The 27314-nt window shown below is 46.3% G+C and overlaps 1 protein-coding gene and 1 long non-coding RNA gene across 2 annotated transcripts; both read right to left on the bottom strand.

The window, feature by feature from the left end:
- Positions 1–10240: 10240 nt before the first annotated feature.
- On the bottom strand, positions 10241–14916 carry LOC100275568 (uncharacterized). The gene is made up of 2 exons (NM_001149620.2): positions 14668–14916; positions 10241–11860 (listed from the first exon to the last, which is right to left on the bottom strand). Exon 2 carries the CDS (start codon positions 11850–11852, stop codon positions 10506–10508), a length of 1347 nt encoding a protein of 448 aa, NP_001143092.2. The 5' UTR covers positions 11853–11860; positions 14668–14916; the 3' UTR covers positions 10241–10505.
- Positions 14917–16881: 1965 nt separating this feature from the next.
- LOC103629824 (uncharacterized) lies at positions 16882–20052 on the bottom strand. The gene is made up of 4 exons (XR_554653.3): positions 19202–20052; positions 18884–19089; positions 17899–17940; positions 16882–17422 (listed from the first exon to the last, which is right to left on the bottom strand). It is a non-coding gene; the product is annotated as an uncharacterized lncRNA (long non-coding RNA).
- Between the last annotated feature and the right edge of the window lie 7262 nt (positions 20053–27314).

The following is a 27314-nucleotide window of genomic DNA, read 5'->3' as shown; positions in this document are numbered from 1 at the left end:
GGGCAGCTCGGTGCGCTGCTTCGAGAATCGCCGGATGTAGTCCCGGAGAGACTCTCCCGGCTGCTGCCGGCAGCTTCGGAGGTCCCAGGAATTCCCGGGGCGCACATACGTGCCCTGGAAATTGTCGGCGAAGGCTTGGACCAGGTCATCCCAGTTGGAGATCTGCCCCGGAGGCAGGTGCTCCAACCAGGCGCGAGCGGTGTCGGAGAGGAACAGGGGGAGGTTGCGGATGATGAGGTTGTCGTCGTCCGTTCCACCCAGCTGGCAGGCCAGGCGGTAGTCCGCGAGCCACAATTCCGGTCTCGTTTCCCCCGAGTACTTTGTGATAGTAGTCGGGGGTCGGAACCGGGTCGGGAACGATGCCCGCCGGATGGCCCGGCTGAAGGCCTGCGGACCGGGTGGTTCGGGCGAGGGACTCCGATCCTCCCCGCTGTCGTAGCGTCCCCCACGCCTGGGGTGATAGCCTCGGCGCACCCTCTCGTCGAGGTGGGCCCGACGGTCGCGATGATGGTGCTCGTTGCCGAGGTGGCCCGGGGCCGCAGGCGCGGTGTTGCGCGTGCGCCCGGTGTAGACCGAGGCTTCCCGCATGAATCGGGAAGTCGCAGCATGAGGTTCCGAGGGGTATCCCTGCCTTCGGGAGGCAGAGATCTCGGGCTGTCGGACCGCAGCGCCTTCCAGGAGGTTCTTGAGCTCTCCCTGGATTCGCCGACCCTCGGTGGTTGATGGCTCCGGCATCGCGTGGAGAAGCATCGCTGCTGCAGCCAGGTTCTGACCGACCCCACTGGATGCGGGTGGCGGCCTGACCCTGACGTCGTTGGCGACGCGGAGCTGGAGACCCTGGGGCAGGTGACGTATTTCTCCGGCCGGGGGTTGGCCCGCCCATGCCTGCCCAACGTCCCGGCGGATCGGCTCAAGCGCTCCTGCTCCCTCGTCGAGCCTGGCCTGCGCCCCGCGGACTTGCTCGAGCTGTGGGTCGTGACCCCCCGCCGGAACGGGGACCACAGCTAGCTCCCGCGGGATGTCAGCGTGAGGCATCGGCCTAGGGAGATCACCGTCCTCCGGCATGCCGAGATGATTGCCTTCGGAGGGACCCCCTAGATCGACGTGGAAACATTCGCGGCTTGGGCCGCAGTCCTCGTCGTCGAGGCTGCGGCTACAGCCGGAACAGTCGGAGAGGCAGTAGTCACAAGCGGTCATGAAGTCCCGCATGGCACTGGGGTTGCCAAGTCCAGAGAAATCCCAACAGATGCTGGGGTCGTCGTCTTCCTCGGACCCGGAGGGCCCATAGGTCGAGACGTCCGTCAGCCGGTCCCAAGGCGACCGCATGTGAAACCCCAGAGGGTTTGAACTCGCCTCTACGAGAGTGCCCGCCAAAGCAAGGTCGCTAGGCGGGTCGAGGCTGAATCCAAATGACGTAGGATGGGAATCGGTCGGTACCTTTTGGTCGACGAACGGCGATGAAGTCACGTCGGGGACTGACTGCACCGTCATCTCAGGTACGAGGGTGACGCCCAGCAAGCCTTCCGCGAGCATGCTGGCGTCGTCCGCTTGCTCGGGATTGGCGTGTCGCGGGGAGACGGCGCTCGCCTTCGTCTCAAACGCGAGGTCGACGCTCGACGCGCCCCCCGTTGGGGTGCTAGGGACGTCGACTCGCTCGACAGCCGACGAGGCGCGGCCTCCTGCTTGGCCTTGGTTGCCCTGCCTCCTCCTCCGTTGGCGGGGGAGAGGACGGGGCGAGCTCGAATGTTGTTCTTCCACCACGCGGGAAAGACGTCATCGATTTCGCCACCGGCGGGCGGGCTGTCGGCCGCCATTGTCGTTGTCGCGCGGCGGTGGAAGGAGTATGATTGTCGTTGTCGCGCGGCGGTGGAAGGACATGAACCCAAGACTCCCGAAACGGAGCACCGTCCCGGGTCGGAGAGGTTGCTGGAGACTGCCCATCTGGAGCTTGACGGGAAGCTGTTCGTCAACACGCAGCAGGCCCCTACCTGTCGCGCCAACTGTCGGCGTTTCGAGACCGGGGGGTCCCTCGGGCCGACGAGTGAGTGTCGCCGCGTGCCCCAGCCCAGATGGGTCGAGCGCGTGGGCGAGCGCGAAGGGGGGAAAGGAGCGAGGCGGCCGGAGACCGGCGTGAGAGAGGTGGGAATCCCGCGGCCTTCGTGTTCGTCCCGCGCCCAGGTCGGGTGCGCTTGCAGTAGGGGGTTACAAGCGTCCACGCGGGAGAGGGAAGCGAGCGGCCCCAAGAGAGCGCCTGTCCCGTCCTCGTCCCCGCGCGGCCAACCCTCTCTAAGAGGGCCCTGGTCCTTCCTTTTATAGGCGTAAGGAGAGGATCCAGGTGTACAATGGGGGTGTAGCAGAGTGCTACGTGTCTAGCGGGGGAGGGCTAGCGCCCTAAGTACATGCCGATGTGGCAGCCGGAGAGATTTTGGCACCCAGCTGGTGTGATGTCGTGGCCGTCGGAGGAGCGATGGAGCCTGGCAGAGGGACAGCTGTCGGAGCGGTTGAGTCCTTGCTGACGTCCTCCTGCTTCCGTAAGAGAGCTGAGAGCCGCCGTCGTCACAGAGCATGCGGGGCGCCATCATTGCCTATCTGGCGGAGCTAGCCAGATGGGACACCGGTCTTGTTCTCTGCGGCCCAAGTCAGCTCGGGGTAGGGTGATGATGGCGCTTCCTGTTGACGTGGATGGCCTGCGCCCTAGGTTGGGCGACGTGGAGGCTCCTCCGAAGCCGAGGTCGAGTCTGTCTTCCATGGCCGAGGCCGAGTCCGAGCCCCTGGGTCGGGCGAGGCGGAGGTCGTTCGGAAGAGGCCAGGGCGGAGTTCGAGCCCTGGGGTCGGGCGAAGCGGAGTTCGTCGTCTTCTGGGGCTGAGCCCGAGTCCGAGCCCTGGGGTCGGGCGAAGCGGAGTTCGTCGTCTTCCGGGACTTAGCCCGAGTCCGAGCCCTGGGTCGAGCGGAGCGGAGTTCGCCGTCTTCCGGGACTTAGCCCGAGTCCGAGCCCTGGGTCGGGCGGAGCGGAGTTCGCCGTCTTCCGGGACTTAGCCCGAGTTCGAGCCCTAGGTCGGGCGGAGCGGAGTTCGCCATCTTCCGGGACTTAGCCCGAGTCCGAGCCCTGGGTCGGGCGGAGCGGAGTTCGCCGTCTTCCGGGACTTAGCCCGAGTCCGAGCCCTGGGTCGGGCGGAGCGGAGTTCGCCATCTTCCGGGACTTAGCCCGAGTCCGAGCCCTGGGTCGGGCGGAGCTTCCTATGGTGCCTTTGGCAGCGCCTGACTGCCTGTCAGTCTCACTCTGTCAAGTGGCACTGCAGTCGGAGTGGTGCAGGCGGCGCTGTCCTTCTGTCAGGTCGGTCAGTGGAGCGGTGATGTGACGGCGGTCACTTCGGCTCTGCCGGAGGGCGCGCGTCAGGATAAAGGTGTCAGGTCACCTTTGCATTAAATGCTCCTGCGACTTGGGCGGTCGGTGCGGCGATTTAGTCAGGGTTGCTTCTTAGCGAAGGCAGGGCCTCGGGCGAGCCGGAAATATGTCCGCCGTTGGAGGGGGGCCTCGGGCGAGACGGAAATCCTCCGGGGTCGGCTGCCCTTGTCCGAGGCTAGGCTCGGGCGAGGCACGATCGAGTCGCTCGAATGGACTGATCCCTGACTTAATCGCACCCATCAGGCCTTTGCAGCTTTATGCTGATGGGGGTTACCAGCTGAGAATTAGGAGTCTTGAGGGTACCCCTAATTATGGTCCCCGACATATGGTGTCTGTTAAATCTATCTCTAATCGAGTCCCTTGCTCATTCCTATAAGCCTACGGGTCCATAGACTCGGCTTAGACCTCAAGACTGGGTTCATTTAGTAATCCAATGCTTCAAATTCCACGATCATGTATTGCTTCACCTTCTTTGGTCCTCTACAAAAACAAAACCCCATGGCGCTTCAGCTTTCTCAGGCCAACAACTTTCATTCCTTGCATCTAAACGATCCTTCGCAGTTGATCATTCATTTTTCTTTAGAGTACTTCTGCCCTAGAGCTTTGCTTGGGTCGCCATTATTTCTTCGATCTACTCCAAATTTGTTGTTCAAATAGCCACTACTCATCGACACGAGTTTGAGTCTGTAAATAGTGCGCAAAGATCTATAGGCCCTCCATGCTAAGGAATTGTTGCAAGAGAAGATGGTGATACAATGGCAAATTCCTGGCAAAGATCTTTATCTAATGTCGAACCAAGAGAAGATCATAGTCTTCGCTCTGTTCTTAGAGCATGGAATTGATCTTCCTTCCTCTCAATTTTACTAGATTGAGTTGGTCCACTTGAACCCTAATTCCATCTTGCATATTGTCATTTTTGCCCACTTGTGTGAAGCCTACCTTGGCATTCCTCCTTCCTTTTTTCTTTATTTCATCACCTCTTTTTCTTGCGTCCTCATCCCAACAAGGATCAACCCACAGTGGTTGGTGGGGCTGGGATACAGCTTCGAGCCTACCGCCAATATCTTGGCTGCCCCTTGAAAACATCTCACAAATACTAGCATGGACGTTGGTTTATTGTGGGAACCATGAGCCCAAGTTGCTTGAGTTCTTGGGTCAACGACCCAAGCCTCAATACAAGTGGACGAAAGACCCTCTGCTAAAATATATAGATACCATCTCATCAATTATGAACAGAATCCAATAGTTAAAGGCTTCAGGTCTCATGGCAGTCCATGTTGACGGTACCTGAACTCAATGTTGAGTCTCTCCTTTATGCGAGAAGGTGAACTACACCTTCGAATATGGCAAAAACGAGGACCTATCCAAATCCAAGGCCAAGTCTATCAACATGTCGAAGACTAAGGCCCAAATTCAATGTCTTTTTACCTCCATCGACAACTGGCCCGAAGATTGCTTGATGGAGGCTTACACCCTGTTCGAGTCTTGCCATGAGATATCTTCAATAACTCTCTTGCTTATACCCTTCTTAAAATCATCGGTCTTGCATGAATCATTCTTCATACTTATTCAGATGCTGGAACACCATTTTTTCTGTAGAGTCCTAGTTGGGCGACTAAGGACGATGATGGACAAGGCCCTATCTATTTCCTAAAAAAAATCTATTGATCGAGCCCCTAAGTCTCAAACACTTACTGCCAATATCAGCCCTCCTCTTGAGGCCAGGAAAAAGAGAAGAGTGACTCGGATCGATGAGTCTGATGACGATGATAACGAAAGGATTTGCCACCACCTCATATGCTCTGAGTCCCAACATTTCATTTTTGTTTGAAGATATACATACGTAGTTGTAAAAAAAATTAGTCATCAGCAATACTGTTTGAACCACTTGTGTTCGGTAATTAAATCTAACTAAAATAACTGTTCACCGGAAATAGGATGCAAAGAACATATAGTTAGCTTTAAGATAGATAACAAATATAACATTATATTTGAAGAGTTAATATATAGTTAATTAGGGTTTACCTATTGACGATAGTCCATTAATTCATTGGTCTTTGCCTATAATTTTAGTGACCATCAAGAATTTTATATCAATTTATAATTCGAGAAAAATGTCAAGCTCTAAACATTGACTTGTAATGTGACTCACAGCGGCTTCATACATGAATTACTGGTTAGTAATTATCTATCGAGGCATCCATGCAGCAGGAGCAGGTAACGACGTACGACTCAAAATTTGTTATCTACCTAAAACTCTCCTCAATACTCTTCGATTCTAAATTATATCAAACCATCTCAACTTTGACAAAAAAAGTATAGAGAAAGTTATGATAATTTATAATGTTGAATAGATAAAATTTTAGTGCCTATTGACGATTTTCCAACAATTTTGGTCTTTGCCTATAATTTTAGTGCCCGTCAAGAAATTTTATATCAATTCATTGGACTTTCAATGTGAAGTTGTGAACTCACAGAGCCGGTTCATGCATGAATCACTGGCCAGTAGTCTATCGCGGCATGCTGCATGTATCGACAACTATAAAATTTGGTGTCTAGCTAAATTTCTCCTCGATACTCCTCCTATTCTAAATTATAAATCATTCTAACTTTTTTGAAGAGTCAAACTATCTCAGCTTTAACTATAATTATAGAGAGAATTATAAAGATTTACAATACTATCAAATAAATATAAAAAATATAGTTAATAAAAAATCTAATACTCCATTCGTACCAAAATAAAATTTGTTTTTATCTTTTTAGCGATTTATAAAATAATTAATGTATTTTTTATATATATCTAGATTTATCATCATCTATTTGAATATAGACATAAAAATAAAAGATAAAACGACTAATATTTTGGGACGAGGGAGTAATACTTATATAGTATCATAATAGTATTATTTTATTATATAAAATTAGTGGAATCTGAGATGTTTTGACTTTTATAAAAGTCAAGATAACATTATAATTATAATTTAGGATAGAGGGAGTAGCAACTATTAGGCTATGTTTGGTAGAGTTTCACTTCAAGAATTCTAAGTCTATTTCAGCATCTTATATCCAAACAAGTCCAGCTCAACGAGCTCTAGTTTAAAAAAAACAGAAACTAAAGGCTATTTTTATGAAATTTTTGAAGCTCCTCATAGGCTGGTTCAAAAATTGTTTTCATACCTAATCATGAAATTGCACAAAAATTACCTACCATGCCATTGGTTACATGACCTAAAGATTCATGTCTCTTTCTCCACCCGCTAATAATCAAGGGTTATTAAGGAAAATCACACAGATTAATTGTATTATAGAAGCTAGAGTCTATGTGCAAGCCAAACAATCTTGAACTCCGTCTTACCAATCTGTTGAAGTTGTTTCAAGGTGAAGCTGGAAACCGAAGTTGTAATTTTTGAAGTGAAGCCCTCCCACCCTGTTTGGGAGATCCTTACTTCAATAATTTCAAGTCTATTTCAGCTTCTTCTATCTAAACATGTCTAGCTCCACGAGCTCTAGTTTCAAAAAAACCTTAAACTAGAGGCCAGTTTCATAAATTTTTTAAAGCTCCTCAAATGGTGCTTTCATACGTCCTCATGAAGTTATGTAAAAATTACCTATCATGTCATTGGTTACATGACCTACCGATTTAGATCTCTTTCTCTACCAACTAATCATCAAGGGTAATTAAGAAAAATCACACAAATTAATTCGATTATAGAAGCTGGAGTCTAAGTGCAAGCCTTACCAATTCGTTGAAGTTGTTTATGGTCAAGCTGAAAAATTGAAGTTGTAATTCTTAAAGTGAGGCCCTCACAAACACGGTTTTTCGTTAGAAATGGAAAGGAGAAATGGGATCGGGCGATAAGTGATCAGGTTTAAGCGTAGCTCCTTTTCACAAAGCTATCAGCTTATCATACCACACATGCGCGACTTATCATCCTTTTCTCTAGAGCTCGGCTAATAAGCTCTTATGTGAGGCCTAGCAGCGACAGACTGATTGTGATAGCATGCTCAATCTTTTTGAGACTCTCTCTCTATATATATATATACTCCTAGTCATGCATCATTTAATTTAGGAACAATTGGATCTATACCATTAAAAGATCCAAACTTTAGATATATACCATGGACCCCACATGTCATTGACCCATGTGGACCCACATGTAAGTGAGATAGTAATGGTATGGATCCAAAGTGGTGATCTTTTAATGGTATGGATCCAAATTTCCCTTTAATTTATCACTATCAGAAAAGCAGGCCTATATATAGCTTATCAACTTGTCCGAGCAGTAAAGTGCATAAAGTTTGCAGGTCACAGGCAAAACTGATTTTAATAGGGCTGATCGATGTCGCATCACGGTAGCCATGGATTTTTTTCCCCCATTGCCTTATGCCATGGGTAGTTGGTGTGATGTCATCAATGACATAGTGCATTTTGTTCGTCAAACGTTCATGATTTACCTTCCGGTCCACTACTTTTTTTTCCTAAACTTTGGTTGGCTAAATGCTCAAAGTTTGGACTACTATACAGAATAACTGTACAGGTGGTAAAATATGCACAGGTGGGGTTTAAACCATAGTTATTGATTCTAAATACACATTTACATCCACTTAACCAAAAAAACACACATATTTTAATATTTTATATGCTTAAACATAATATAAATGTTTTTTATTAAAAATAGAGAAAAATAAAACTAGACTATACTGATTCTAGCCAGTCGTGCTACGCCTTAGGCCCGAGCACAGCACAATGATAGGCCTAGACTGGCACGAGTTCGGTGGACAATAGATCAGGCCATGCTCAGCCCAAGCTAAACCATGCCAGACTAGGCGGAGTTCGGTGGACAATCGATCAGACCATGCTCAGCTCAAGCTAAACCATGCCAGACTGTCACGCAGGGTGACAATGAGAAGTAGGCGGGAGTATTATTCTTGTATTCTGATGGTTAGTATGGATTGTGTTGGCCATTTTATCTTGTAATAGGTCGTATGGGCCGTTTGTTGAACACAGTAGGCTCTAGTGTAAAGTATAAAACGAAGTAACTCTGATAGAAGAGGGCAGCGAAGAACAGAAATACTTACACCCAAATTCTTCTGCTCTGAATCTTCTTCCTCGTCTCCTCTGGAAGTTCCTGACGACGATCTCCACGATCGTTGGTTATGAAAATTGTGCCACAAGAAAAGTCTCACTGATGGCCTTGTCAAACAGCTTTATATGATAGACCAGTTTTTCAAAATGTACCTTATAATCCATAATAGACCCTGTCTGTTTTAGAGTTAGCAACTCTAACATCTTATCTGAATGTGTGGATACCTCAAATTCAGTCAGTACTGCAGTTTTGAACTGAGACCAATCAAACAATTCAATAGTATCTCGAAACACTTGAAACCAATGGGCTACCCTCCCTTTCAGATTCAAGGAGGCAGCAGTAACTTTGAACCCCTCTAGAATGGAATACAACAGAAAATAGGATTCACAGTTGTCTATCCATATTCGAACATCATCACCATCAAATATGGGAAAATCCATTTTAGGCAACCAGCCCCTCCTGCCTCGAGTGTCTGAGTCTGTCTCTCCTTCATTTCCATGACCAAAGTCCGCTTCAAAATTTGGAACAACACTTCCCATTTCATTCACCACAGGAGATACGGGAGGAGTTGTGTGCGATACCCGCGTGGTTCTGGGTCCCATCGGGGGTCGCGCTCCCATCAACCCATCACTCGTATGCATCTGTGTTGCGCCTGCATCCTTGGCAGCATTGTTCACAGCATTTGTCAAGCGGATTTGGTTTTGTGATACCTGAGCCAAGGATTTCATGGAGAGATCCAATTTTGCTTGCAAATACTGAACAATTTTGTCGTGCTCCCTTTGTCGGTTTTCAATCTCCTCGAGTTTGCTAGTCAGCGCTCCGAGCCCATCCATCTTCCTTGAGATGTCGTTGAGAGTTGACGCGGAAGAATCCAAGGCCTGCTGGAACCTCTCGGTGATACGCTTCTCCACATCCTCCATCGCCGCGACCAGATGACGCGCTTGCGTGGATGGTCTGTTAGGAGCCGTGATGAAGTCGGTGATCAAACGAACTCTGGATGTTACGACGACCGCCTAGACGTCGTCAACCGATGAGCGCTTGAACCTTGGAGTCAACAACAGAAGAATCCCTAGGATAGAAGAATCTGATACCAATTTGTCATAACCAGCGATCGTGGAGATCGTCGTCGGGAACTTCCAGAGAAGAAGGAGACGAGGAAGAAGAAGATTCAGAGCAGAAGAATTTGGGTGTAAGTATTTCTGTTCTTCGCTGCCCTCTTCTGTCAGAGTTACATCCTTTTATACTCTACACTAGAGCCTAGTGTGTTCAACAAACGGCCCATACAACCTATTACAAGATGAAATGACCAACACGGCCCATACTAACCATCAGAATACAAGAATAATACTCCCACCACCTACTTCTCATTGTCACCCTCCGTGACAAAGATTAGGCGACGAAGACCCGCCACCACCATCCATGCAAGAACTTTTGGATACTTACCATGGTGGCGGCGGTAAGACGAAGAGGGAAGGAGGAAGGGGCGGTGGCTAGTGTTTGGTGCCGTCTACCACCTCATAAGAGACAATCGCGGGATTGGAATTGTGATTTCTGCTCAACATATAAAATGCTTTTATGCGGGTTACATAGTAGACCGATTGAAATCAGGCTTTCCCCTCTCAAGGCTCTAAAAAAAATGACCGTAAATGAGAAACATGAGCGTATAAACCCACAGGTACCCGCAGTGATCAAAACGGGCAAAGGGCATTTCGGCCACACTGCAGAATATTGTAAGACTGTCATAATATCCAACAATGAACAGAGTACCATGTCGAGATTAATAACCGTACAGAAATATTGACTCAAGTACAACTTGACGAGAAATCATGCCATAAGCAATAAGCATAGCAGACAACCAATCTTGCGATCTGCACAATTATACTTCGGCAGTATCGACTAAAATCTCGATAAACCACAGTGAACAGTTTTTCTATGTGCACTATCCCCTCTTCAATCTCCAGAAAACAAACCTGTATACTAAATTCGTGTCTCGAACTCTCGATGGTGGAAATCACTGGCTTTCAGATTTACCGGTTTGTTCAGGGCCGTTACCATTTGATCCAGAGCTGCCATCAGCCCCTTGAGATTCATTATGCTCGGCATTGGTGGATGTGCTAGTTTCAATCTTGGGATCCACCTGCTCACCCTTGTTATACGTTTCTGTAGCTCCATCACCCTTGTTAGATGTCTCTTCTGAAGAACCATTCACTCCGCTGGAAGAATCCCCTTGGGAGTTCTCTGCCTCAGCTGAGACACTGCTGTTCTCAGAGTTCTGTTGTATGGAATATGACGCTTCAGTGGTTGTACCTGTTCCCATGCCCTTCTCATCATCACCAGATACAGTCTCAGTATTTTCTTCTGCAGAGGCGCTATCAGATGAGTTACCGTTGTCATCACCAGATCCAGTCCCAGATGATGCTGTTGCACTTTCATCTTCCAATCCAGTTTCAATATGGACAGCCTCAACAATGCCATGCTCAGACGAATCCGAGGTAGTGTAAGTTGCATCACCTTGGTTTTCACTGGCATCATTTTGCGAATTATCAGTATGAACTGATGGTATATTCCCGGTTTCATCAGGAAGACTGACAGTAGCACGGTCATCAGTTGCTTCAGCCTTGGCATCATCAGGAAGGGATTCAGAACCACTTTTAATATCAACTGCCTCATTTTTCTCACCATCTCCATCCGATCCATTCCCGCTTCCACTTGCACTGGTCGATTGTTCACCTTGCACCACTTCATGAGACGTTCCACTTGCCTCCCCAGTGTTTTCCTCTTGTGCATAATTGTTTCGGGACATATCATCTCCAGTTGAATTGACTTCACTTTTACTCTCAGCAGCAGAGTTGGATTCAGTATCATGCTTGCCTTCTTCTGCATGACCGGTAGTTTCATCTTCATTGTTATTATTATTAACTTCTGTATTACCATCTGCACTGTTGACTTGTCCTTCCGCTTCTGACCTCTCAGTGTTTCTCTTGTCATCTTCATTCAAGTTAGTACTGTCTTTATCGAACACAGTTTCTCCAGTCTTCTCATTATAATTAAAAGTATCTGAATGGTGATCTGCATCACGTTCTTCTGGTTTAGTCGTTACATCAGAATTGTCGTCAACCATTTGGATATTGCTATCACTGTAACTACCTGCCTTTTCTTTCCTCCCCTGGAACATGCTTATATCATTATGGGCAAGCTGATCCTCAGCATCATCCAAGTACTCATTTTTCTTATCATAGGAATGCTTCACCTGATATAGGAGCCAAAAAATAACACCTATAAGCAAGGTAGCTTGGAGTAGTGTTTTGATTCTTGATCCCCTGTTCCTTTGGTTCCGGCTATTTGAACGATGAAGCATGTTTAGACCTGGTTAAACAATGCATAATGAACATAAGGTCGCCAAACAGTACCAGTCAGAAAAAGACACAAAATATAACAAGAAAAACTGAGTAGATGTTCGTGAACATAGCACAACAAAAACAGTAGGTACAGTAATTGTATTCGTAAAGTCTGCCAATGTTACTTTCATGCTTTATTGCAAGAGAAGCAGTAAAGTACATACAAATATTAAGCTACTTTTTTGGTCATGTAGTTTCTGAGTTACCAATTTAGGATCTACTCCCTCCATTCCAAATTCTAAGACGCTTTGGCTTTTCTACGTACATAAATTTTACTATGCACTTAGATATACACTACTCTTGGTACGAGTGGCAGCTACAACTAGGCAGGTAGCCATGTCATTTCTAATAGGAGGTTCAACAGCCCGGAATGTGCTTGATGCTGAGATCAATAGAAGAAAGGGGAGTGGAGAGTTTGCTGCTTAGAGTTTGAGGCGCTTGTCCCGGTTGAATCTGAGTTGGTGCAACTGATTCATAGATTTTGACGTCTCCACCGATTTTTAGGAATAGGAATTGAGCTAACTGTATTACGCCAACCTTAATTGAGAGTTTCATTTTTTATGTTCTCAAGAGCTGACATATCATCTAGAATGTAGTCATTTTGTGATGATGAATGAAACGATCTCCTTCAACGGATAGTTTAATTTTTGTTATTTCATAGGATAAAAGAACTCGACCTACGGGGGTAAGACAGCCCCTAGACATTATATTAAGAAAAAGATCTTCTCACACAGATCGAGAAAACCCTCGAACCTCTGCTCCACCCATACACAGCAGCACCGTAGCCATGTGAGAATGACCGGGGCCTGGCCTTAGACCTGTGCTTTGGCATTTGGACAAACAAGTAGATTTTTTAGACCTCAACCTAAAATTTGCTCCCACGGGTAGTCGAATTCAGGATATGAGGAGTGTTACACTAAACACCTAACCAACTCAACTAGAGGCCCTTTCGTGTTTCATAGGGTCTGTTTGGTTGGGCTGTGGCTGTGAAAAAAGTTGCTGTGGTCTGTGAGCTGTAGAAAAAGCTGTTGTAGTCTGTAATATGTTAAAAAGCTAAAAACCGTTTGGTGGAAACCACTAAAAGTCGTTAAAAATTCTTCGATATATATTTTCACAGTTCCATCCGAAAAGCCACTAAAAGCAGGTCTAGGGGTGCTTTCAGATTTGCACTACGAGAAAGTCGGCTTTTAGAAAAAGCTGCTTCCTGGATCCAGCCCTTTGGTTGACTTTTGGCTTTTATAGGTGCAAAAGCCAAAGCCAAAAGTCAAACCAAACACACCCATAGGCTACTCACCAAAGCAATTAAAATTTGGTGTGTGATTGGACGATTAATTTATGAAATGAAACACTTGAGGGCTTGATTGGATGCCCATGTATTGACATCGATCCATGTGTGTTGGAGTGGTTTGATGTGGAATTTAGTTTCTATAAATACATAGTGAAAGCGAGATATCTAGAAAAGCCAAAACGTATTATAATTGAGATTTGGACCAGAGGGAGTGTGATCTAAGAGAACAAATAAGAGTTCAGAAGCAAAGACACTGTCACGGTGAAAGGATGTCCAGCTATACATACAATCACTAAGCATGGTTAAAGAAAGCAAAAGATTTGGATACTTTTTGTGTTATTGTTTGCAAAACGAGAGAAATATAGGAACACAAGATAGAGAGAGAGTGATAAGATGTACATAAAAGGAAGCAACAGAAAACAGTATCAAATATCAATTTATGTGCTGCACGCATGGACGGAGGAGTGTTGAATGCATCTATGTTTTCCCCATGCTTTAAGTAAAAAAAACTGGACCCGCAGGGATAATACAGCCACAGCCCCCGAGCAAGAAGAAGACCTTCTCATATGAGAACAACGCGACCAGGGCTTAGACTACCTAACCAACTCAGCTAGAGGCCCTTTCGCACCATGGTTCAAGTAACAACCACCAAGCACAAATAAAGCAAACTGGCTAGCAATTTCTGCTCTCAGCTCCTGGGGGACGCATCTAATCGCAATTTCATGGGAAGCAGTTTCCAGATCAGTATATCTGTAGCCGAATTCAGAAACAAGAAGATAGTTAACAGAATGTAAAGTGTGTCATTGAGGTTCGAAATGTAGACATCCGAAACGTTCTTGTCAAACAACGGCATCTTATCCAGAAGCTGGTACTACACCAATTTGAAGGTTAACACCAGCTAGTAGCATAATATGCGGATGCGGAGTTTCCAATGGGATCAAACTGTCAGCCCGTAGATACCGAAAATAGGCAGCAAGTTGGACGGGGTTTGGGCAAGAATGGTTGTAGAAATGTCACTTTCATCTTCCGTTCGTGGCTGGATTTGCAGCCTGGAACATGTTAGGCCACACCCAGTCACCCACCCACCCTAGGCCAAACGCACTGCTGCTTGAACCCAGAAAAAGGAACCTGGCCTGGTGGACTTACCCATCCACTTGTGCGGAACAAGCAAATTCAGCACACGAACATCCCCCAAACACTTACACATACTGGCACGCGCGGAAAAAAGCTAGTCGAGCGGCGGCAGCGGGACACATTTGCTCGCCGCTCGGCAGCGAGGGCGCAGGTAATCGCGCGTGGAAGGCAGCTACTAGGAGTACACGGTACACAGAACAATGGTCCGCGCGAGAGCCACACGCTTGGTGGAGGCCCCCGATTCAGGGCCCCTACGAAACCAAGCGCCTCGCTCGCGAGTAGTACGACGTTGGAGGGAGCGCGGCGCAGGCGAGGGTCCAGGCGGCGGGCGGGCGGGCGAGGAAGGAACGGACCTGGTTGGTTCCAGCGGACGGGGCAGTTGAAGGCGAGCCCGCCAATGGCGCCGACAGCGAGGGCGCCGGAGGACGCGATGCAGTGCGGGCGGGGCGGGGCGGCAGAGCAAAGCAGAGTGGGGGTGACTGCCGCGTGACCGGGGAGGACCTGCGTTGATGGATGATGGGTTAGTTGGTGGCGACGTGGTGGGGTGGTTTTTTTTTCCTGTTAGATCTGGGACGTGTTAGCGTCGTGCGGGGACGCTGTTTTTTTCTCTCTCTCCCTCACCCCCCAACCCCCTCTCTCTCTCTCTTTGCTCGTAGTAGTTCGGCACTTCGCTTCACTTTGCCTTTACTGTATTTTTCTCCGGCGGCGGCGCCTCTATCGCGTGTTGATTTTGGGTTGGCGCTGGCCAGCACTGGATCTGGCGCTCGTGATTTGTTCACGGCCTCGGCCGGGACGCTGCGGCGTGGTTGCCTTGCCCCGGTCACGCCTTGGATTCTTCGCTCGTGGGCGTGGCCTCGTGCTCTCCTGCCCACCCGCGTAAGTACGCGACAGGCGTCCCACTCCCACCCACCTGCTCCCCGGTGCGTCGTACGGTGGAGATTCCATCGGTCTTTGATTACTGTTGTATAGACGCGCGCGCATCGGAGAGATCCAGCTGCACGCCAACGCTTTGACAAGCACGGACTGCAAGCGGCGTAATTACGTCGGCACCAGCGAGACCGATAGTGCTATGAATATGGACGAGGGTTTTTTTTTTTGCCAACACCAACCCAACAAAAAATAGGAGCTTAAAGCATAGCCTGGTATAAATAATATAGGTCGGACCGGTACAGCTAGAAGGAGGACCTAGGTCAGTCTCAAATTCTAGCTCGTCGGGCCCCTAACACGGCCCAATGAAGCAAATATTGTTCAATTTCTTTAATTTAATAAGTTATAGATTTTACATTGTTGTAATATTTGAACTTCATGTTATCAAATGATGCTCACATTATTTAATATCTTTAGTTTAGTAAGCTATTTACTTTATATGTTTGTAATATTTGAATTTTATATTGTTCAAATATATGAGCTGGGCCGGGGCGGCCCCAACCAAAGCATGACGTGTTTTATGACCGGACTGGACCATAGTTTCTACTCTTTAAGCTGACACGGCACGACCTAAAAATTTTTGTGTCTTCTGAGCCCAAAATCGTTTGGTCCGATGCACGATGGGCTCGAACCGGTTCGACCTAGCCCAATTGCTAGCACTAGAAAGGAACCTACAAAGATGGCGTAAGTGCTAAATGTTTAAGGTAAACTATAAGTGGGCGTGTTGCATGCTCTACCGTTCAGATATTTGATACCAGACACTAAGATTATATTTGGTTGCGGGATAGTTATAATAGTTAAGGACAATCATATCCCCAAGCGTCCGTCCAAATTTGACGAACAGCTGGACACGGCACTGGGATGGGATGGTCCTAATTCAATCTCTAACCTTGAACTAAGTAGCCTTATCTAAAGGATCATCACATCTCATCTCGTCTCATCATTGTAACCAAACACACTCAGCTAAACTAAACTTGTAAGCACAATAGTAACACTTGACTATAGATAACATACGACACAATAATTTGAAGTTATTGTTATAAAAGGCAGCAACCTTATAAATCTAGCGATCATGTTCATATCATATATTACATAACACGACAACAGTTTGTAGCAAACACTACAAGCGATACTTAGATCGCTATTTCAAAAGCATATACACCATGCATAACACGCTTCATACCTATGAGAATGAGAAAATTACACATTTTTGTGGTGACCACCATTAAATATAGAATAACAACAACAGTTAGTTCGATCCACACATATACATACACTAGGTATATGCCCGTGCGTTGCCACGAGGCGAGTGAACGGATGGAGCGGCACCTAGACTACAAATATAATTATTGTTTATTTCTAAACATTAAGGTACGCGTGAACTCGTGGTTAGCCCTAAATTTCTATAGCCAAGTGGCGTGGGTTCGCTTTGCACTATTTTTTGCGCGCGCTACGCGGGCGCTGGACGTGAGGAGGGCGAACGGGTGACGGTGGATGAGACGCGCGGAGGGCTATCATCTTTATCCACAGCGGCTTGCGCAGAGGCGGGGCTAGGGAAGCGGAGCGTTCACGAGCTGTTCACTTTAGATTAAAGTCAGACTGCTGTAGTTATAATCTATAGAGACAAAACACAGTAGAAATAGTAGAAAAGTCATTTCGGATTAAAGCCAAGTGAACAGCTTGTCGGCTTTCACGGACGGTAAGAGTCTGGAGCATCTTCCTCATTGAAATTTTCTCTACTTTTTGTAATCAGTTCAGTTCGTAGGTTAATGGACTGGGTAAAATTATTAGTGTTTTGTCATGTTATTTAGATTCTAGAATACCAATATACATACATGTATGAAAATTACCCAATGCCACCATTAGTGCAAACCCATCGTCCAAGCTTGTCAGATCAATCAAGCTAGTAACTTGCTCCAACCAACCATGAGAGTTTATAGCACATAAGTGCATGTCTGACCGACTCAATCTATATCCTTTGGCTCATGCAAGAGTTAGTGGCAGTGGCAACTTCAGTTTCCATCAAAACACTCTTCCAACCATCAAATTTCCTTGCATACATGTCTTCCCGGATGAACCTCCATGTCCACTCCCTGTAGCTTCTTCCACTCGGCAGGGTCGGACTATTCCTGGTGACCTGCTTGGGTAAAGTGGCTCCATGTCTTATTAATCATAGCCAATCTGAAAAATCACAACCCCCGCAACATATTAGCAGAAATGAAAATATTACAAGATGTCATCAGTCTTTAACAACTACTTCTAGAGGAGAGTCACCACAATATACAGTTTAAACAATATTAGTAGGAACAAAAACTCATGATCCATCTAGTGAATCAAATGTCATCAAGCAATCTGTACAAATGCTCGGACTAATCCAAAGCTCCCTCCGACCCTAACGTGGGGAGGCAAGGAACATGTCCAGCCTTCTGGTGTTTATTTTAACCTACATCAGGCCTTCAAAATTGAATGTGCAAAGATCTACTGGAAACTGCTAGCAAGAGAGTGCCGATGAATGTCTTTGTGCAGGCATGGATTCCTACATATCTAAGCCCGTGAACTTCCAGAATACAAAAGAATGCTGCAATGGTATTTGATGTCTCAATGACATTTCAATAATTTAGTTCACAAGTATTACAAAATTTAGGAGTAAAAATTACCAGTGCTTGGTAGCCTATCAAAAGGGCCAAAAGCATTGCGCCCTACAAAGAGGAATGGATGCATAAGCTGCAAGACTACTCTTTATGCTTACACAGGATAAAAACAATATGTTGATACCAGTAAGTTCAAACAAAAATACTATGTTATTCATGGACAAAGTAAATAAACTAATCAGTTATCAGTGGTTGGATAAATGAAATACATGCATGATATCAATTGACTTTAGATAAGGAGCATTCGATAAACCAAGCGAATTGCTAAAATAGCACGTATTACTCTGTAATCAAACTATCTCAAGGGCTGCAGATTGTAGTGCATTGACTGAAGATTAATGAAAGACAAACTTCGTTCTTTGCTCTCTCAGGGCATATCCAACAATATAAGCTAGCACTACCATCTAAGCTGCCAAACAGGGAGGAGACAAACATCAAAAAGTCTAGTTTGCAGTTTGTTTGTCCACCTAAATTTAGTAAACAACACAAGGAACATGAAAGTGCCAAGCAAAGAACTATATACTCATAAATGGCCCTATATCAATAGTGTTATTCAAAGATACATATATATACAGCTAGGATACTTCACATGTTAAAACTTAAATGCAGCTAACAAAATTTAGTAAGAATCGATGCAGCATATATCCATCAAGAAAGTGCAAAAAATGTTGTAACAGCCTGTATCAGTTCGGCTATAAACCGAAGGCACCCTGACAAGGTTGTTTTTCACTTAGTGACAGATGAGTTGAATTGACGCTTCAACTACAAAACTTTGTAAAAAATAGTACATCTATGGAAGAGAAGGGTGCACTAAAAACCTGTAATATATAATAAAACATTGTTATGTATAAGTTGTTAATCAAATGCGATTAAATTAAGTCGGCTGTATGATCGTCTGTAAATGCAAGATCAATTTTCAGGCCCGCTGCAACGGTGTAATCCATGGGTACTATATTTTTCAGAAATCAGGAAAATCATTTCAAACTTCAACCTGAATCACAATTGTTGTGAAATGGCTCATCGGGTCCAAGGATCTTCTTACAGAGATCACTTTCTTGTAGATATGTATCTGGTGTGTACACTCATTGTGCGGGTACTCAAACGTCACCATCTCGAGCACGCACATTCCAAAGAAGTAGATGTCCACCAGCTAGTTGTACTCCTCGTACAGCTCTGGTGCCATAAACTCCGGTATACCTGTCCAACCGATTCAACACATCTAGCACCATCAAATCACTGCACAGCTAGCTACTACAAGTAGTGATCGGACAACACAATTTCTAGCTAGTGTGCTAATCAGTTGACTTACCTACGCAGTGGACGGTGTGGGACTTGTGGAGGATGGCGGTGAGAGTGAGAACGATGTCGCCAATCTTGACCTCTCCCTGGTTGTCATGCACGCGGGATAATGCCAGGTCGTGGTAGAGCAGGCCTAGCCGGAGTGCGAGGCACCGGGCGCCACGAAGCTCAAGGCCATCGTCGCCATGGAGGTGAGGTGGAAAGGGCCTAGGGCCTCTGCGCTCGTCTCGATGCTGCGTGCCGTGACACTGGGCAGGGCCGCCGTCATCGTGGAGAAGCGAGGAGGATGTGGACCACGAGATGGGAGTGAGATTGGATTTGAGGCAGGGTCAGGGTGAGGAGAGGACTGGAGTAGGAGAAAGCCCGCAGCGGATGCACTGGAGGACAGAGAGGCAGCGCCGGCGCAACTCAGGGCCACAATTGTTGTGGAGGTGAGGTGAAAGGGGCCTAGGGCCTCCGCGCTCAGCATAGTGACGCCCTTGTGCTCCTCCTCTCATGTGGCAGTGGCGCGTGGGCAGCACCGCCGCCTCACCTGAGCATCACGACGATGGCATTCACGGGGATTTAAGGTCGAGCACATCCGAGCGAGGATGGAAGGGGATGAGGGGCAACATCCACGGCGGCCGGAAGGCAGAGTGCAGGCAAGCAAGAATGGAAGGGGAGCGCGGTCCAGGGGCGACGATGGAAGGGGGGCACGACGTGTGGGGCGAGGATGGAAGGGGAGCGCGACACGGGGCGAAGATGGATGGTAGGGGCACAAAAGGACGACGACGGGCGCGAGGTTCACCGATTTCCACGCCAGCACAGGGGCGACGATGGAAGGCGAGGCGGTGATTTTGCATGCGCCGGAGATTTTGCTAGGAGGCGGGGTGTGCATGCACAGCGTCGGGAGAGGGAGGCGGGGGCACGGTAAAGGTGTGGACGCCCACACTAGACTCTTATAGAGTAGTAGAGATGCAATCTGCTTCCTCCCCGCATGCTGGACAAAAGACAAAAATTGCTTTATGTAATAAGATCAATTAAGCAACATTCTCGCTGGACCTAGATCACCAAAAAAATTGTCAGCAAGCATTTGATGGCATGGAAAAAATGTGTATCTCTAATAAATCTGCGAAAAGGTTAAGAACCTATGAGAGAATAAGTCTATATATAGGTTTACGCCCACGAGAACAACCTTCCATCATGTACTACTAACACACATTCTCAAAAGCACGAGAAAGTGGAATATAGTGTGAACCACAAATGGTTGTAGTGGAGCATTGCAATTACTAAAAAATGGGCACAAGCAACACACTCTGTCTATATGGTAAAACTATTCCATTGAATGTGTTTGGTTGGAAATTTGTACCTTCGGTTGTTGGTCACCCTTAGGTATTTTCCTTACTGGTGTGTTTGGTTTGTGGAGTCACTCTATGCTTCATGAGGTGATACATTATAAGTTCATTCCATCAATTTTGGTGAAATCAATCCACTCCTCATGTATATACTAATTATTAGCTTATGAGGAATGGGGTGGTGATGGATCAACCCATTCTATTCCACAAACCAAATAAAAAAGTGAGGAGTGAGAAGAAGATGGATCACTTCATTTCTCAAACCAAACACACTCTACATGAATCAAGTGATTCTCAAATAAGCCGAGCTATTAGATTCACTTAGTTTATTCTAAAAATAAGGTCAACTATCAGATTCACTTTCAAATATAGGCCTAGAAAGGCTCTTCAGATGCAAGGTTGTTAATCTCCTTAGGAACAAGGCGTGGAAAATGCATGTGACACTTTGTGATTAACCCCAAAAAGGCACGTACCTGAGCAAGTGTGTTGCGGTCATAGTGCCTTCAGAGAGTTGTGATGTGCCATACCTTGGCACATACTTTTTGTGCTTTAGAGTACTAGTAAGCAATCACTCAATAACAGATAAAAGAATATACCATTATTTAGGTTCCCATTCCAGTGGTTTGGTAAGGTGTGGCAGCGATATTGTGGATGAATCCTCAAATGAAGGCAAACATTTTGTACATGAACAGTCATGCTAGAGCCATGACTCTGTAAAAAGCAATTGATGGGTATGATCGGCTAGATAAGAACACAAACACATGTGATGAGGATAATCTTTGTTTCATATCCTCCAAATCCTTTCAAACAACGGGAAAGAAAGATACCAAACCATAGAAACACTACTTCACAAAGAAAAATGCTTCACAGGCACCATTGTCATTTTGGTCTCACTAGGCTTATGAGATGTATGATTTGTATTCACTTTCTAGGAGGGTTGCAAGTACAAGTTATTTCTCCACTCTTTTATTTCTCTTGACTGTAGCAAACAGAATTTATGTTACTCTGCATTCATTGGTTGTTACCTGTATAATATTGGTTACTGTATTTTTTTTCCTTGGACACGCAAGAAAACTGCATATCTTTATATTATAGAGATAAGTCCTATTATGGCAAAGTATAAATCTGTGCAGTTATTATTTAAGTGTTGTTGTATGTATTACCTTGAATTTCTTCATGGCAGATTTGGGGAGACAAGTAATTTTAAACCTGAAAGGGAAATAGGGTTAACTTTTTCCCATAATTGATTTTGGTGGTTGAATGCTCAACACAAATATATGGACTAACTAGTTTGCTCTAGATTACATGTTTTACAGGTGCATAAAGGTTCAACACAAACCAATAAATATTCAAGTTAAGGGTTTAAATACAAAGGATCAAAGGAACCGAGTGTGCCCTGGTTTGGCGCACCGGACTGTCCGGTGTGCCAGGACCGTACAAAGATGAACTAGCCACTCTCGGGTTTCCCCAGGCGCGCTCTACTATAATTCACCGGACTGTCCGGTGCACCAGCGGAGTAACGACTACCAGCGCAACGGTCGACTGCAAACAGTGCCCTGACAGCGCTACAGTACGCGGCAGAGGTCAGAACAGAGGTCAGAGGCGCACCGGACACTGAACAGTGCCTGTCCGGTGCGGCACCGGACAGTCCGGTGCCACTAGAGGACAAGGGCTCCAACTGTCGACTGGGTCAGAACCCTTACGGTTGGGTGACGTGGCTGGCGCACCGGACAGTGTTCGGTGATGCACTGGACTGTCCAGTGCGCCCATCGACAGCAGCCTTCCCCGACGGCTACAAGATAGTTGGTGGCTATAAATACCACCCCAACCGGCCACTTCAAGGGGTGGGAGTTCAAGCAACATTCCAAGTCATATAGTTGACATATCCAAGCCCTCCCAACCACCTCCATTCATTGATCCATCCTATACATAAGATTTAGACCACCACAATCACCACAAGTGCCACAAAAGAGAGATATAGCAAAAGAGAGCTACTCGTGTGAGTTTAGCCTTAGTGCCTTGTGAGAATCATTGAGAGAAAGCGTGTGCTACATCTTGTGATCATTTGAGCGTGGAGTTTTGACTCCCATTCATCTTCCTCCAAATTTCTGGAGGCTTGTAAAGCTAGCAAGAGACACCTAAGAGTGTGGTGGTCCTTGCGGGGTCTTAGTGATCCTTGAGATAAAGAAGAAGAGTGAAAGGGAATTAGGCTTACACCTAGTCCCTAATTAATTTTGGTGGTTGAATTGCCCAACACAAATATTTGGACTAACTAGTTTGCTCTAGTGTATAAGTTATACAGGTGCCAAAGGTTCACACTTAGCCAATAAAAAGACCAAGTATTTGGTTCAACAAAAGAGCAAAGGGACAACCGAAGGCACCTCTAGTCTGGCGCACCGGACTGTCCGGTGTGCCACCGGACATGTCCGGTGCACCAGAGGACTCCAACTTCGAACTGCTCACCTTCGGGAATTTCCGGAGGCAACTCCGCTATAATTCACCGGACTGTCCGGTGTACACCGGACATGTCCGGTGCTCGGCCTCCGGAACACGCCAACCTCAGGAATTCACCTCTACTGCTTCGCTAAAATTCACCGGACTGTCCGGTGCAACAGCGAGGCAACGGCTATTTCGGCGCCAACGGCTACCTGCGACGCATTTAATGCGCGCCAGAAGCGCGCAGTCGTCAGGCACGCGGGAACAGGCGCACCGGACAATCTACAGTTCATGTCCGGTGCGCCACCGGACATCAAGGCGGGCCCAGTGTCAGAGCTCCAATGGTCGAATCCCAACGGCTTTGGTGACGTGGCTGTCGCACCGGACATGTCCGGTGTGCACCGGACTGTCCGGTGCGCCATCGAACAGACAGCCTCACCAAATGGCTAGTTTGGTGGTTGGGGCTATAAATACCCCCAACCACCCACCATTCATTGCATCCAAGTTTTCCACTTCTCAACTACTTACAAGAGCTCTAGCATTCAATTCTAGACACACCAAAGAGATCAAATCCTCTCCAAACTCCACACAACGCCCTAGTGACTAGAGAGAGAGATTTGCTTGTGTTCTTTCGAGCTCTTGCGCTTGGATTGCTTTCTTCTTTCTTGATTCTTTCTTGTGATCAAACACTCACTTGTAATTGAGGCAAGAGACACCAATCGTGTGGTGGTCCTTGCGGGAAGTTTGATTCCCAAGTGATTTGAGAAGAGAAGCTCACTCGGTCCGAGGGACCGTTTGAGAGAGGGAAAGGGTTGAAAAAGACCCGGCCTTTGTGGCCTCCTCAACGGGGAGTAGGTTTGAGAGAACCGAACCTCGGTAAAACAAATCCGCGTGTCTCACTTCATTATTCGCTTGCGATTTGTTTTTGCACCCTCTCTCGCGCACTCTATTATATTTCTAACGCTAACCCGGCTTGTAGTTGTGATTAGCTTGAGAATTTCAGTTTCGCCATATTCACCCCCCCTCTAGGCGACTTTCAATTGGTATCAGAGCGAGGTTCTTCATTAGAGCCTAACCGCTCGAAGTGATGTCGGGAGATCACACCAAGAGGGAGATGGAGACCGGCGACAAGCCCACTACGAGCCAAGGGAGCACTTCATCGGAAGAGTCCCGCACCAAGAGGAAGGAGAAGAAGAAGGACTCCTCCAAACGGAAGGAGAAAAGATCTTCTTCCTTTCACCACAAAGAGAAGAAGGAAAAATCTTCTTCACACAAGTCGCATCGGAAAGGCGACAAGCACAAGAGGATGAGGAAAGTGGTCTACTACGAGACCGACACTTCATCAACATCGACCTCCGACTCCGATGCGCCGTCCGTAACTTCTAAGCGCCAAGAGCGCAAGAAGTTTAGTAAGATCCCCTTACACTATCCTCGTACATCTAGACCTACTCCATTACTTTCCGTTCCATTAGGCAAACCGCCAACCTTTGATGGCGAAGATTATGCTAGGTGGAATGATTTAATGAAATTTTATCTAACCACACTCCACAAAAGTATATGGAATGTTGTTGAGTTTGGAGCACAGGTACCATCCATAGGGGATGAAGATTACGATACGGACGAAGTGGCCCAAATCGAGCACTTCAACTCTCAAGCTACAACCATACTCCTCGCCTCTCTAAGCAAGGAGGAATACAACAAGGTACAAGGGTTGAAGAATGCAAAGGAGATTTGGGACCTACTCAAGACCGCGCACGAAGGTGATGAACTCACCAAGATCACAAAGCGGGAAACGATCGAGGGGGAACTCGGTCGTTTTCGTCTTCGCCAAGGGGAGGAGCCACAAGATATGTACAACCGACTCAAAACCTTGGTGAACCAAGTGCGCAACCTCGGGAGCAAGAAGTGGGACGACCACGAGGTGGTTAAGGTTATTTTGAGATCACTTATTTTCCTTAACCCTACTCAAGTTCAATTAATTCGTGGTAATCCTAGATATACACTAATGACTCCCGAGGAAGTAATCGGGAATTTTGTGAGCTTTGAATATATGATTAAAGGCTCAAAGAAGATCAACGAGCTTGATGAACCCTCCACGTCCGAGGCACAACCGGTGGCCTTTAAGGCGACAGAGGAGAAGAAGGAGGAGTCTACACTGAGTAGACAACCAATTGATGCCTCGAAGCTCGACAATGAGGAGATGGCCTTAATCATCAAAAGCTTTCGGCAAATCCTCAAGCAACGGAAGGGGAAGGATTACAAATCCCGTTCCAAGAAGGTTTGCTATAAGTGTGGTAAGCCCGGTCATTTTATTGCAAAATGTCCTATGTCTAGTGACAGTGACAGGGGCGACGACAAGAAGGGAAAGAGGAGAGAAAAGAAGAAGTACTACAAGAAGAAGGGCGGCGATGCCCATGTTTGCCGGGAGTGGGACTCCGACGAGAGCTCCACCGAGTCCTCCTCCGACGAGGACGCCGCCAACATCGCCGTCACCAAGGGACTCCTCTTCCCCAACGTCGGCCACAAGTGCCTCATGGCAAAGGACGGCAAAAGGAAGAAGGTTAGATCTAAATCCTCCACTAAATATGAATCCTCTAGTGATGATAATGATAGTGATGAGGAAAATAATTTGCGAACCCTTTTTGCCGACCTAAACATGCAACAAAAAGAAAAATTAAATGAATTAATTAGTGCCATTCATGAGAAGGATGATCTTTTGGACTCCCAAGAGGACTTCCTAATCAAGGAAAATAAAAAGCATGTTAAGGCTAAAAATGCTTATGCTCTAGAAGTAGAAAAATGTGAGAAATTATCTAGTGAGCTAAGCACATGCCATGAGACCATTGCCAACCTTAGAAATAAAAATGCCAAATTAATTGCTAAGGTTGATTCTCATATTTGTAATGTTTCAACTCCCAATCCTAGAGATGATAATGTTGAACTTCTTGCTAGGATTGATGAGTTAAATGTTTCTCTTGCTAGCCTTAGAGATGAGAATGAGAAATTGATTACTAAGGCTAAAGATTTTGATGTTTGCAATGTCACTATTTCTAACCTTAGAAATGAGAATGATATACTACATGCTAAGGTTGTAGAATTAAAATCTTGCAAACCCTCTACATCTACCGTTGAGCATGTTTCTATTTGCACTAGATGTAGAGATGTTGATTTCAATGCTATTCATGATCACATGGTATTAATTAAACAACAAAATGATCATATAGCAAAATTAGATGCTAAAATTGCCGAGCATAACTTAGAAAATGAAAAGTTTAAATTTGCTAGAAGTATGCTCTATAATGGGAGACGCTCTGGCATCAAGGATGGCATTGGCTTCCAAAGGGGAGACAATGTCAAACTTAATGCCCCTCCTAAAAATTTGTCTAACTTTGTTAAGGGCAAGGCTCCCATGCCTCAGGATAACGAGGGTTACATTTTGTACCCTGCCGGTTATCCCGAGAGCAAAATTAGGAGAACTCATTCTAGGAAGTCTCACTCTGGCCCTAACCATGCTTTTATGTATAAGGGTGAGACATCTAGCTCTAGGCAACCAACCCGTGCCAAGTTGCCTAGAAAGAAAACTCCTATTGCATCAAATGATCATAGCATTTCATTTAAAACTTTTGATGCATCTTATGTGTTGACTAACAAATCCGGCAAAGTAGTTGCCAAGTTTGTTGGGCGCAAACACAAGGGCTCCAAGACTTGTGTTTGGGTACCCAAAGTTCTTGTTTCTAATGCCAAAGGACCCAAAACCGTTTGGGTACCTAAAGTCAAGAACTAAAATTGTTTTGTAGGTTTATGCATCCGGGGGCTCAAGTTGGATACTCGACAGCGGGTGCACAAACCACATGACCGGGGAGAAGAAGATGTTCTCCTCATATGAGAAAAACCAAGATCCCCAACGAGCTATCACATTCGGGGATGGAAATCAAGGTTTGGTCAAAGGTTTGGGTAAAATTGCTATATCACCTGACCATACTATTTCCAATGTTTTTCTTGTAGATTCTTTAGATTACAATTTGCTTTCTGTATCTCAATTATGTCAAATGGGCTACAACTGTCTCTTTACTGATGTAGGTGTCACTGTCTTTAGAAGAAGTGATGATTCAATAGCATTTAAGGGTGTGTTAGAGGGTCAGCTATACTTGGTAGATTTTGATAGAGCTGAACTCAACACATGCTTAATTGCTAAGACTAACATGGGTTGGCTCTGGCACTGCCGACTAGCCCATATTGGAATGAAGAATCTTCATAAGCTTCTAAAGGGAGAGCACATCTTAGGACTAACAAATGTTCATTTTGAGAAAGACAGGATTTGTAGCGCATGCCAAGCAGGAAAGCAAGTTGGGT

Source organism: Zea mays, chromosome 6 (assembly GCF_902167145.1).
Source record: "Zea mays cultivar B73 chromosome 6, Zm-B73-REFERENCE-NAM-5.0, whole genome shotgun sequence".
NCBI lineage: Eukaryota > Viridiplantae > Streptophyta > Magnoliopsida > Poales > Poaceae > Zea > Zea mays.
Note: the sequence above shows the minus strand (reverse complement) of the source record. Positions and strands in the feature narration are given on the sequence as shown.

Excerpts from the sequence above, each read along its gene's own strand:
- LOC100275568 (NM_001149620.2), bottom strand. The coding sequence starts at position 11,852 with ATGCTTCATCGTTCAAATAGCCGGAACCAAAGGAACAGGGGATCAAGA.